This window comes from Salmo trutta, chromosome 25 (genome assembly GCF_901001165.1).
Source record: "Salmo trutta chromosome 25, fSalTru1.1, whole genome shotgun sequence".
NCBI classification, from domain to species: domain Eukaryota; kingdom Metazoa; phylum Chordata; class Actinopteri; order Salmoniformes; family Salmonidae; genus Salmo; species Salmo trutta.
Genome location: NC_042981.1, coordinates 3,129,523 through 3,142,627, shown reverse-complemented (window position 1 = coordinate 3,142,627; position 13,105 = coordinate 3,129,523). Strand labels below are relative to the sequence as shown.

Below are 13,105 nucleotides of genomic sequence, written 5' to 3'. Positions count from 1 at the left end.
ATCTCACTCGCCCTCCCTTTTGGCAAATCAAACCATAACTCTATCCTAGTGCTTCCTGCTTACAAGCAAAAACTCAAAGAAAATATCAGTGATGTTGTCACGCCCTGACCTTAGAGATCCTTATTATTTCTCTATGTTTGGTTAGGTCAGGGTGCGACTCGGGTGGGAAAGTCTGTTTTCTTTGTTTTTGACCGAGTGTTGTTCCCAATCAGAGGCAGCTGTCTATCGTTGTCTCTGATTGGTGATCATATATAAGTTGTCATTTTCCTTTTGGGTTTTGTGGGATCTTGTTTTCTGTTTAGTATTTTGTGCCTGACAGAACTGTGCGCTTTCATTTTCGCCTTTTGGTATTTTGTTTAAGTGTTTTGTGAATAAACGAATCATGAACACTTTCCACGCTGCGCCTTGGTCTACTTCTACCACCAACGAGAGCCGTTACAGAAGATCCCACCAAAACCCGACCAAGCAGCGTGGCCAGGATGAGTGGACATGGGAGGAGATCATGAATGGAGAAGGGCCCTGGACGCGGATTGGAGAGTATCGCCGTTCAAGGGAGGAGATGGAGGCAGCAAGAGAGGAACGGCGACGATACGATGAATTAGAACAACAACGGAAGCCAGAGAGGCAGCTCCAAAAAATATTTTTTTGGGGGGGGGCAAACGGGGAGATTGGCGGAGTCAGGATTTAGACCTGAGCCAACTCCCCGTGCTTACTGTGGGGAGCGTGTGACCGGTCAGGCACTGTATCTCAAGTGCACATTCACAGCCCGTTGCGCTCGTTGCCGGCTCCCCGCATTTGCCGGGCTAGAGTGGGCATTCAGCCAGGACGGGTTGTGCCGGCTCAGCGCTCCTGGTCTCCATGACGCCTCCTCGGTCCAGGATATCCTGCGCCAGCTCTACGCACTGTGTCGCCAGTGCGCCTTCACAGCCCAGTGCGTCCTGTGCCAGCGCCCCGCACTTGCCGGGCTAAAGTGAGCATCCAGCCAGGAAGGGTTGTGCCAGCTCTACGCTCCAGACCTCCAGTGTGCCTCCACGGTCCAGTATATTCTGTGCCAGCTCTGCACACCCGGTCTCCAGTGCGTCTCCCCAGCCCGGTACGTCCTGTGCCTGCTCCACGCACCAGGCCTCCAGTGCGCCTTCCCAGTCCAGAGCATCCGGCGACAGTACCCAGTCCAGAGCATCCGGCGACAGTACCCAGTCCAGAGCTTCCGGCAACAGTACCCAGTCCAGAGCTTCCGGCAACAGTACCCAGCCCAGAGCTCCCGGCGACAGTTCCCAGTCCAGAGCTTCCGGCGACAGTTCCCAGCCCAGAGCTTCTGGCGACATTTCACGGTTCAGAACCTCCTGAGACGGCTTACGGCCCGAAACCATGCAATGATGATCCATGGCCCGAAGCATCCAATGATGATCCATGGCCCGAAGCATCCAGTGGTGATCCATGGCCCGAAGCCTGCAGTGCATGGCCAGAAGCCTCGAGAGAAGGTCTGCAGGCCAGAGCCTCCAGCGACGGTCTACAGTCCGGAGCCTCCAGCGACGGTCTCCAGTCCGGAGCATCCAGCGACAGTCCCCAGTCTGGAGCCTCCAGCGACAGTCCCCAGTCCGGAGCCTCCAGCGACGGTCCCCTGTCCGGAGCCTCCAGAGACGGTCCCCAGTCCGGAGCCTCCAGCGACGGTCCCCAGTCCGGAGCCTGCAGCAAAGATTCCAAGTCCGGAACCTCCAGCAAGGGTCTCCAGTCCGGAGCTTACAGGGGGGTTCCTAGCCTGGAGTCCACAAAGACGATTTATGTTCCGGAGGTCCCAGCGATGATCCCTGCACCAGAGGCGCCACCAAAGTGGGGGGAGCCTCAAGCGGAGCGGGATCTGCGTCCCGCACCGGAGCCTCCACTGAGAGTAGATGCCCACCCGGACCCTCCCCTATAGGTTCAGGTTTGCGGCCGGAGTCCGCACCTTTGGGGGGGTACTGTCACACCCTGACCTTAGAGATTTTTTTCAAGTGTTTTGTGAATAAAAGAATCATGAACACTTTCCATGCTGTGCCTTGGTCTACTTCTACCACCAACGAGAGCCGTCACAGATGCGCTCAATACGGAAGTGGTCAGATGAAGCTAAGATACATTTAAGTCATTTAGCAGATATTCTTATCCAGAGCAACTTATACCCTTACTACACCACTCGCATCGCGTGCGCGAGCGTTGCAAAATAAATTTAGGAATCTATGTTATTCAATTATTGCACCCACACTGCTCGCGTGTCAACAAGCGTCTGCGTTGCCAAGGGCTAAAATATAAGTCAGTTCTATTTCTGACGCAGATCGCACTGCAAGTCCTGCCTCTCCCATCTCCTCATTGGTTTATAGAAGCAGGTACTCACGTGCCATCTCCTCATTGGTTATACCCACGTGGGTGATTGAAAGGCGAACTGTGTTGCCGGTTGTCGTGGTAATACTATGAAAGATTAGATGCCAATCACCATATAAGTTCAAAGATGAAAAAGCCTGGAAGGAGGAGAGATGACTAGAAACGATTCGGTTGACCGTTTTTATGTGTGGATTAATTGTCGGAGTAGAGGACCTTGTGCATTTCAGGTAAAATAACAACCTAATGTTTATATACCAGGACAAATTAGCTAGCAAGTGCAAGCTAACTAGCTAAATTGCCATAAATGTTTAATGCTTTTCAACCTGTCCCCAAATTAATGTCATTGGTTCAGAGTTTGTTTTGATATTTTAACCTGCGTGTCGTGATCGCGTTTGGTGTAGGGGGACAAAATAAATGTATGCATGATTGCGCACGCGGTTTGCATTCCGTGTTACAGTAGTGAATGCATACATTTTCATATGTTATTTTTTACTGGTCCAACGTGGGAATTGAACCCACAACCCTGGCGTTTCAAGCGCCATGTTCTACCAACTGAGCCACATGGGACCACTACAGGACTGCTGTTTGATAGCACAGACTGGAATATGTTCCAGGATTCATCCGATAACATTGAGGAGTTTACCACATCAGTCACCAGCTTCATTAATAAGTGTATCGATGACGTCGTCCCCACAGTAACCATACGTAAGAACCAGAAGCCATGGATTTACAGGCAACATCCGTACTGAGCTAAAGGCTAGAGCTGCTGCTGTCAAGCAGCGAGACGCTTATAAGAAATCCCCCTACGACGAGCTATCAAACAGGAAAAGCATCAATACAGGACTAAGAACGAATCCTACTACGCCAGCTCTGACGCTTGACGGATGTGGCAGGACTTGCAAACTATCATGGATTACAAAGGGAAACCCAGTCGCAAGCTGCTCAGCGACGCCAGCCTACCAGACAAGCTAAATACCTTCTATGCATGCTTCGAGGCAAGCAATACTGAGCCATGCATTAGAGCACCAACTGTTCCGGATCTCCCTCTTCGTAGCCGATGTAGACCTTTAAACAGGTCAACATTTGCAAGGCCACGGGGCCAGACGGAATACCAGGACGCATACTCAGAGCATTCGCAGATAAGTGTCTTCACTGACATTTTCATCCTATCCCTGATCTGGTCTGTAATACCAACATGTTTCAAGCAGACCACCATAGTCCCTGTGCCCAAGAACGCCAAGGTAACCTGCCAAAATGACCCAAGAACGCCAAGGTAAGCTCCTCAATGTTATCGGATGAATAGCACTCACATCTATAGCCATGAAGTGCTTTAAATGGCTGGTCATGGCTCACATCAACACCATCATCCCAGACACCCTGGACCCTCCCATCCACATCGATGGGGCTATAGTGGAGTTAGTTGAGAGCTTCAAGTTCCTCAGTGTCCACATCACTAATGATCTATCATCATACACACACAGCAACACAGTTGTGAAGAGGGCAGGACATCACCTCTTCTTCCTCAGGAGACTAAAAAGTTTTGGCATGGGTCCCCAGATCCTCAAAATGTTCTACAGTTGCACCATCGAGAGCATCCTGACTGGTTGCATCACCGCCTGGTATGGAAACTGCTCTGCAGTAAGGTGCTACAGACGGTAGTGCATACGGCCCAGTACATCACTGGGGCCAAGCTTCCTGCCATCCAGGACCTATATACCAGGCGGTGTCAGAGGAAGGCCCAAAACATTGTCAAAGACTCCAGCCACCCTAGTCATAGACTGTTCTCTCTACTACTGCATGGCAAGCTGTACCGAAGTGCCAAGTCTAGGTCCTACAGGCTCCTTAACAGCTTCTACCACCAAGCCATAAGACTGTTGAACAATTACTCAAACGGCCACCTGGACTATTTACATCTACTGAAATTGCATCCCAAATAAAAGCAACAGACACATCTCAACATCAACTGTGTGAATCAGGCCAACATGGTCAAATTGCTGCAAAGAAACCACTACTAAAGGACACCAATAAGAAGATGAGACTTGCTTGGGTCAAAAAACACGAGCAATGGACATCACACCGGTGGAAAGTTGTCCTTTGGTCTGGAGTCCAAATTGGAGATTTTTGGTTCCAACCGTCGTGTCTTTGTGAGACGCAGTGTGGGTGAACGGATGATCTCCGCATGTGTATTTCCCACCGTAAAGCATTGTCGTGACTTGACTTTCATTAATCTGAATATTTAATCCACTAACTGTGTTTAATTGTTACCCAATTAAATGAATAATGTAACAATTAAGTCAACAATTAATTAATCATAAAGCAATTAACTCATTAGGAATTTGGGGCACCACGGAAGAAGTGGTTTAACGAGTTACCATCTGATCCCGAATTAAACTCTAATGATAGATGTTATATATGGATAACAGTCACTTATTAATCATTACCTCATATCAGTCTCATTCTGAACAGTCGTAACCCTCTTGGATCTGCAAGAACCCCAACCTTTGCTCATCTTTCAGTACTACACAAATTTATTTATTTATTTACTAACTAACTAAATAATAACACAGAATACACATACACACTTACATGAGACAAAAGTCCCTAGTGGACTGACGTGATATGACGGCTTGTTACATAGAGATGGAGAAGGGGGTGGGGAAAATAGAGAGATGGAGAACAAGGGACATTTATTGTGGATACATTCTAGGACTGTCTTCACATTAATCATATACCTTGCACACGAACAATCGTCCGTTTGGGTAAGAAATAATGAATGTATTTACGTGTTGAATGTCTTCCTTAGTCGTGTATCTCCGTTGGACCCAGGCCTCCGTGAAAAGGGTTCCGTTGGGCCTTCTCCCAAATGAAGTGTAAGGCTCTGATTGTCCACCAGAGGTCACAATGTCCTTTTTAGTTGTAGGTGGCTTCAATGCCTTGTCCTGTAGCCTTTAACACCATCCTGTTAATTCTGCTTTACTTTCACCCGTTCTGGAAGAGTGGTCCTCTGAAGACAGCTAATCAGCCGTGTCGATGATCCCCAGTGGGGTGACGAGAGCAGTGTAGTCGACGATGGTTTGATGAGAGTAACAGGATAGTCCTACCTAAATTCACTTTCTTAGATGCAATATTTAGAGCAGCTACTCAGCCGTAACTTTGATTGTTAGAGAGGCTACTTTGTCTTCTTCACCTTGTGTTGATTTTCAGGGTTGTAACCAATGGAGACCTAAGCTGCAGCTTGTCCTTCTGGTCTGGTAGGTGAGGTTATCATCTTCACCTTGTGTTGAGATTCAAAGTTTCATTTCAGACATGTAGCTCTCGCCTCACATTTCCTGGTCTGATATGTTAATTCTTACCTAGTCCTTTTAAGCACTCTGGTCGAAAAAGGGCAGTTCCATCACACTGACAAGCTCTCTGACCTCACTCGGGGCATGGCTACTTAATGTGCAAAGTATTCTCAAAACAATGAATCGTATTAGAAAACTAAAATCACATTCCTATCTTAAAAATACATTCATCGTTTTTCATATTATCTACACCAAGTATTGGATGAAAACTTGACATATTCAATGTGTACACTTTCCAAATAACAGTATTTTCGTTATACCATTTTTAATGACATCACAAAATAGACAGTTTTCCACATGTTTGAGATATTTGTTAGAAAGTTCACTCTTTAGATGTTAAGAGTTTTTGGCTGGCAAAAATCTCTCTCTAAACAAAGACATTCCGATCCCAATACTGAAGGGTAGAGAGAGAAAGTTTCCCCCTCTAGAGATTTACAGCAGGGTGTGTGGGAGAGAGAGAGACCTGGTTACTGTCACCCCACCCCCCATCAGTCTGATCTGCCCATTCTGATCCTCACAGGACAGTCATGACAGCATGGAGGAGGAGGTGTTATGGTGTGCGGGTGCTTTGCTGGTGACACTGTGATTTATTTAGAATTCAAGACACTTAACCAGCATGGCAACAAAGGAAAAGCAACGAACAAGTGCTCAGCATATGTGGGAATTCCTTCAAGACTGTTAAAAGAATTCCAGGTGAAGCTGGTTGAGAGAATGCCAAGATTGTGCAAAGCTGTCATCAAGGCTAAGTGTGGCTACTTTGAAGAATCTCAAATATAAAATCTATTTTGATTTGTTTAACACTTCTTTGGATACTACATGATTCCATATGTGTTATTTCATGTTTTTGATGTCTTCACTATTATTCTACAATGTAGAAAATAGTAAAAATAAAGAAAAATCCTTGAATAAGTAGGTGTTCTAAAACTTTTGACCGGTAGTGTGTTTATATACAGTTCCAGTCGTAAGTTTACATACACCTTTGCCAAAGACATTTAAACTCAGTTTTTCACAATTCCTGACATTTAATCCTAGTAAAAATTCCCTGTCTTAGGTCAGTTAGGATCACCACTTTAGTTAAGAATGTGAAATGTCAGAATAATAGTAGAGAGAATGATTTATTTCAGCTTTTATTTATTTCATCACATTCCCAGTGGGACAGAAGTTTACATACACAATTAGTATTTAGTAGCATTGCCTTTAAATTGTATAACTTGGGTCAAACGTTTTGGGTAGCCTTCCACAAGCTTCCCACAATAAGTTGGGTGAATGTTGGCCCATTCCTCCTGACAGAGCTGGTGCAACTGAGTCAGGTTTGTAGGCCTCCTTGCTTGCACAAGCTTTTTCAGTTCTGCCCACAAATTTTCTATAGGATTGAGGTCAGGGCTTTGTGATGGCCACTCCAATACCTTGACCTGGTTGTCCTTAGGCCATTTTGCCACAACTTTGGAAGTATGCTTGGGGTCATTGTCCATTTGGAAGACCCATTTGCGACCAAGCGTTAACTTCCTGACTTGTCTTCAGATGTTGTTTCAATATATCCACACAATTTTCCTGCCTCATGATGCCATTTATTTTATTTTGGATAGAAAACACCACTCCCTCCTGCAGCAAAAGCACCCCCACAACATGATGCTGCCACCACCGTGCTTCACGGTTGGGATGGTGTTCTTCGGCTTGCCATTTTTCCTCCAAACATAATGATGGTCATTATGACCAAGCAGTTCTTTTTTATCAGACCAGAGGACATTTCTCCAAAAAGTACGATCTTTGTCCCCATGTGCAGTTGCGAACCGTAGTCTAGCTTTTTTTAATGGCAGTTTTGGAGCAGTGGCTTCTTCCTTGCTGAGCGGCCTTTCAGGTTATGTTGATATAGGACTCGTTTTACTGAGTATAGATACCTTTGTACCTGTTTCCTCCATCATCTTCACAAGGTCCTTTGCTGTTGTTCTGGGATTGATTTGCACTTTTCGCACCAAAGTATGTTCATCTCTAGGAGACAGAATGTGTCTCCTTCCTGAGCAGTATGACGGCTGCGTGGTCCCATGGTGTTTATACTTGCGTACTATTGTTTTGTACAGATGTACGTGGTACCTTCAGGCGTTTGGAAATTGCTCCCAAGGATGAACAAGACTTGTGGTCTACATTTTTTTTCCTGAGGTCTTGGCTGATTTCTTTAGATTTTCCCATCATGTCAAGCAAAGAGGCACTGAGTTTGAAGGTAGGCCTTGAAATATATCCACAGGTACACCTCCAATTGACTCATTATGTCAATTAGCCTATCAGAAGCTTCTAAAGCCATGACATAATTTTCTGGAATTTTCCAAGCTGTTTAAAGGCACAGTCAACTTAGTGTATGTAAACTTCTGACTCACTGGAACTGTGATACAGTGAATCATAAGTGAAATAATCTGTCTGTAAACAATTGTTGGAAAAATGAATTACTTGTGTCATGCACAAAGTAGATGTGCTAACCGACTTGCCAAAACTATAGTTTGTTAACAAGACATTTGTGGTGGTTGAAAAATGAGTTTAATGACTTTAACCTAAGTGTAGGTAAACTTCCGACTTCAACTGTATATATCTATCTTTGGGAAAGGACCTGTAAGTAAGCATTTCACTGTTAAAGGCACTACATTGTCAAGCCATCATCTGCATTGGCCTTGCAGCATTTACAGTGATATGGCCTCTGCATTCATACTTCTGGTGCTTCACGGCGCAGCGCAGAGCTGTTGTCAAGGAAGGGAGTTTGTGTGTGTTTATACAGGACCTCCCGCCCCTCCCCCCCCCCCCCCCCCCCCCCCCCCCCCCACCTACAATCAACCAATCACGGCAATGCTGGGCGATATGGCGCCCTCCGCATTGTTCCAACATTTGGGAGGGCGCACATGGATGTGGTACGGGGCTCAATTTGGCCTCTGCATTCCCCGGGAGGCTCCGCAATTGACCCGCCATACAGAGCCTCCCACCACATGTTCAGGTCAAGCATAAATTGGATTTTAGTCTACACTCGTTGTTTAGAAAACATGTGACAAATAACATTTAATTTGAAAGGCCTCAAGAATACAACCAGAAGCTTGTTTGTTTCCACCACCATCAATTTATTCAAATCTTTTTAGCTTAAATTGTTCTGGAAAGAATTGGAATAAAACAATGAAATAATTACAAAATGGAAAATAAAAACTTGATCAGATAACAGATCATATTCACAGGCTTGATAAAAAAAAATAAAAAAAGTGTGGCAGATGAAAGTGAGAGACATTGTATTCCCTATACGGTGCACTGCTTTTAACCAGAGCCCTGGTAGTACAGCTACAGTATAGATAGAATATGGATTTCCATTTGTGACACACAAACAGATCAATCTCTCGGTCTCGTTCTACTGCAAACCGTTGGATTCAGAACTACAGTTCCATTAAAAAGTTCAGGACAACCCTGTCCTGTCCTTTTGTCACAGATAAGGCTGGAAGGAGGATTCCTGGACTTCCTGTTTATTACCTTTAAAAATTCCAAGAATTTTCCAACCAGGATTTCTGGAAACTGGGAGATTTAGGGAAAATTACTGGAATTTTGCAACGCCATGACCTGTGGTCCATCATTCATCACTGTGGTCAAATGATCAACTACTACAATGTTTGTGCAAAAAAAAAGGAGATCTGTCAATCAATCATTTTCATTGAAAAATATAATTTAAGGAGAAAAATTAGGAGATGACACTGTCCAAAAGTGTTAAAATATAAAATAACAAATATTACCTGAAAAATAAAACAAATGACAATGAAGAAGTAAGACAAGAGGAAGTCAAATGTAAGTACTCACGAGTACTATCGAGAACTAACAAGGGCTATCGAGTACTAACAAGTACCATTGAGTACTCATAAGTACTATTGAGTACTAACAAGTACTCATGAGTACTAACAAGGACCATTGAGTACTAACAAGGACCATTGAGTACTAACAAGTACTATTGAGTACTAACAAGTACTATTGAGTCCTATCGAGTACTAGACAAGTACTATTGTAGTAAGGAGACTTGAGAGAGCAGAGCTGTAGTAAGCAGAGGTAACCTGGGGCGTATTCATTTAGTGGAACATCGTACCAAACGTTTGCTTCAAAACGAGAGAAAAAAAAAAAAAGTTTTGCAAATCGAAAAATGAGTTTCTATTGGACAAATTCAGGTAGGTCCCACCCAGTTTCCATTCCGTTTGGTTCCTAGTAAATACACCCTTGGATACTCCTCTACGATCACCACCACCACCGCTGCTTCTTCTGCCCACTGGCTCCACATTAATTGTTGCTGCAATGATGATTGATTATTTACAGTGAGATGCACATCCAAGCCAGTCAACGACAATAAGACAGAATTCTTTAAAAAATAAAAAATAAAATAAAACAGCTGTCCATTCAAACAAACACACATTTTTTTTCTCTTTACATCGTCATAGAAATCAGACAACTGCCGTGAGCTATGTTGCTGTGTATACTGTTATGTATAATATAATTGCTTGTATACACGTTACACAATCCCACTCAATTCTCATTGTAGCTAGCTAGCCTCCTGTGCCTCTGGCAAAGATTACATACAACTCTTCTGTTAGATTTCCATAGCTATTTAAAATATACCTTAATGCATAAAAATAAAGATTTTGGCATTCTCTTCACTTCTGATTTTGAAGTTTTATATGAGAACCTCTCGTCTGGAAGCTCGGTACTCTTTCAGTGCTGCAGTCCCTTCTGCCTGCCAGGTGGCCGGGAGAGCAAATCGTACTCCAGCCACCTGGGGGCGCTGTGAGCTGGACCAGGAGAGGGAGGAAGGGGGGGTAGGGGAAGGAGCCGTAACCCCTAGTACAGTCATTATGGTCTCTCCAGAGCTGAGAGGGCTAGTTGGGTCTGAGGCGGCGCCGGCTGGTTGAGGCTGACTAGGTTGAGCTGGGTGGTTGGTTGGGGGGCTGACTGGGTGGCTGGTTGGGGGGCTGGTTGGGGGGGCTGACTGGGGGGCTGGTTGGGGGGCTGACTGGGGGGCTGGTTGGGGGGCTGACTGGGAGGCTGGTTGGGGGGGCTGGTTGGGAGGCTGGTTGTGGGGCTGACTGGGGGGCTGACTGGGGGCTGGTTGGGGGTCTGACTGGGGGGCTGACTGGGGGGGCTGACTGGGGGGGCTGACTGGGGGGCTGACTGGGGTGCTGGTTGGGTGGCTGGTTGGGGGGCTGACTGGGGGGCTGACTGGGGGGCTGACTGGGGGGGCTGACTGGGTGGTTGGGGGGCTGACTGGGTGGCTGGTTGGGGGGGGCTGACTGGGTGGCTGGTTGGGGGGCTGACTGGGAGGCTGGTTGGGGCTGACTGGGTGGCTGGTTGGGGGGCTGACTGGGTGGCTGGTTGGGGGGGCTGACTGGGTGGCTGGTTGGGGGGCTGACTGGGTGGCTGGTTGGGGGTGGCTGGTTGGGGGGCTGACTGGGAGGCTGGTTGGGGCTGACTGGGTGGCTCGTTGGGGCTGACTGGGGGGCTGGTTGGGGGGGCTGACTGGGTGGTTGGGGGGCTGACTGGTCATAGCTCCAGTTTATAGATGCACCCATCCATTGCCCTCCTCCTCTTCACTCAGGTCCCCCCACTAAGCCAGACCAGACGGCTGGAGAGGCTATATCTCCTCCTCTCTCCCCAACCGGCACAATCAACAGCCTCCTTCTTCTCCTCCCCAGTCGTCTCCCCTAGTCCTCCTCAGTACTCCCCAGTCCTCCCCCTCCCCAGTCCTCCCCCTCCCCAGTCCTCCTCCTCCTCCCCAGTCCTCCTCCTCATCCCCAGTCCTCGTCCTCCCCAGTCCTCCTCCTCATCCCCAGTCCTCCTCCTCCCCAGTCTTCCCCAGTCCTCCTCATCCCCAGTCCTCCTCCTCCTCCCCAGTCTTCCCCAGTCCTCCTCATCCCCAGTCCTCCTCATCCCCAGTCCTCCCCAGTCCTCCTCATCCCCAGTTTTCCCCAGTCCTCCTCCTCCCCAGTCCTCCCCAGTCCTCATCCTCCCCAGTCCTCCCCAGTCCTCATCCTCCCCAGTCCTCCCCAGTCCTCCTCCTCCCCAGTCCTCCTCATCCCCAGTCCTCCTCCTCCCCAGTCCTCCTCCTCCCCAGTCCTCCCCCTCCTCCCCAGTCCTCCTCCTCCCCAGTCTTCCCCAGTCCTCCTCCTCCCCAGTCTCTAGAGCTGGATCTCAAAGGTTGTGTGGAGCTCGGAGGAGAAAGGGTTAGTGGGCGACGGCGTGGTGTGCTGGCGGGACCGACTCTCCAGGGAGGCCCACTTGGCCTCGAAGGGGTCGGCCGCGGGCTGGAGCTGCGAGGGCAGGGGAGGGGCCGGGGAGGACTGAGGGGGCAGGAAGGGAGGGGCCCAGCTGTCGGCTCTGCCCCCATTGAATGCTACACTCCCATTGGGTGGCTGGAGAGGGACAGGCAGGGGTATAGAGGGCTGCTGGTGGGGGTTGTTATAAGGATCATACTGAGGGGTGGGGTATGTCTGGGGCTGAGGAGTTGAACCAAACAAATAGGCTACCATCTGAGAGGAGGTGATGCCCACCACGGGCACACTGGGGTGAGCATAGGGCAGCCCGTTGGACATCGGGTATGCAGGCTGGCGAGGAGCAGAGAAGGGCTGGCCTGTGGGTAGTGTGGTTGAGAATGCCTGGGTTGGGGTGCTGGACAAGGCTGGGGGTTTAGGGGTGAGGAACTGCTGAAAAGAGGGTGTAGACGCAGGCTGCAGAGCGCAGAGAGACTTGGTGACCTCCTCGAGCCAGCGGTCAGCCTCTGATGGCGTGCGGCGGTGGGATAGGTGCGATGGGGACGCCGTGGTGGAGGGTGGAGCTACAATCACTGGGGTTGTCCAATCACCTCCTGTCAGAGGAAACACCAGAGAAGGTTTGGGAGTGACTAATGATCACGGAGATGTAGATATAATTGTGCAATAACACTGTGACAACAGCTATAAAGAGCATTATTATCAATAGATTTGATCGACGACAACAATCATGACGTCGCTAACTTGATAAAAAACTCTTCCCATGTCAGACCTGCTGTGGAGTCCGTCAGGCGTTTTAGTGGAATTCAGGCTGGTTAGTGTTTTGCTATCCTGCGTTTTCTAAAACATGCAGAACAACCAGCCTGTCTGTGTTCTGGTCCGGTGTCTCAGTCCATAGAAACAGAACCAGCCTGTCTGTGTTCTGGTCTGGTGTCTCAGTCCATAGAAACAGAACCAGCCTGTGTTCTGGTGTCTCAGTCCATAGAAACAGAACCAGCCTGTCTGTGGTCTGGTCTGGTGTCTCAGTCCATAGAAACAGAACCAGCCTGTCTGTGTTCTGGTCTGGTGTCTCAGTCCATAGAAACAGAACCAGCCTGTCTGTGTTCTGGTCTGGTGTCTCAGTCCATAGAAACAGAACCAGCC

The 13,105-nt window shown here is 47.9% G+C and overlaps 1 protein-coding gene and 1 non-coding gene across 6 annotated transcripts in view; both read right to left on the bottom strand.

The window, feature by feature from the left end:
- Positions 1–2,848: 2,848 nt before the first annotated feature.
- trnas-uga (transfer RNA serine (anticodon UGA)) lies at positions 2,849–2,924 on the bottom strand. Its single transcript has one exon. It is a non-coding gene; the product is annotated as a tRNA-Ser (tRNA).
- Positions 2,925–11,836: 8,912 nt separating this feature from the next.
- numb (NUMB endocytic adaptor protein) overlaps positions 11,837–13,105 on the bottom strand; it is a 64,890-nt gene continuing 63,621 nt past the window's right edge. For all 5 annotated transcript variants that reach the window (XM_029712637.1, XM_029712638.1, XM_029712636.1 and 2 more), the window contains one exon: positions 11,837–12,558. In XM_029712637.1, the coding sequence (XP_029568497.1) occupies positions 11,873–12,558 (686 nt within the window). In that variant the 3' untranslated portion in view covers positions 11,837–11,872. The remainder of the gene's footprint in view (positions 12,559–13,105) is intronic.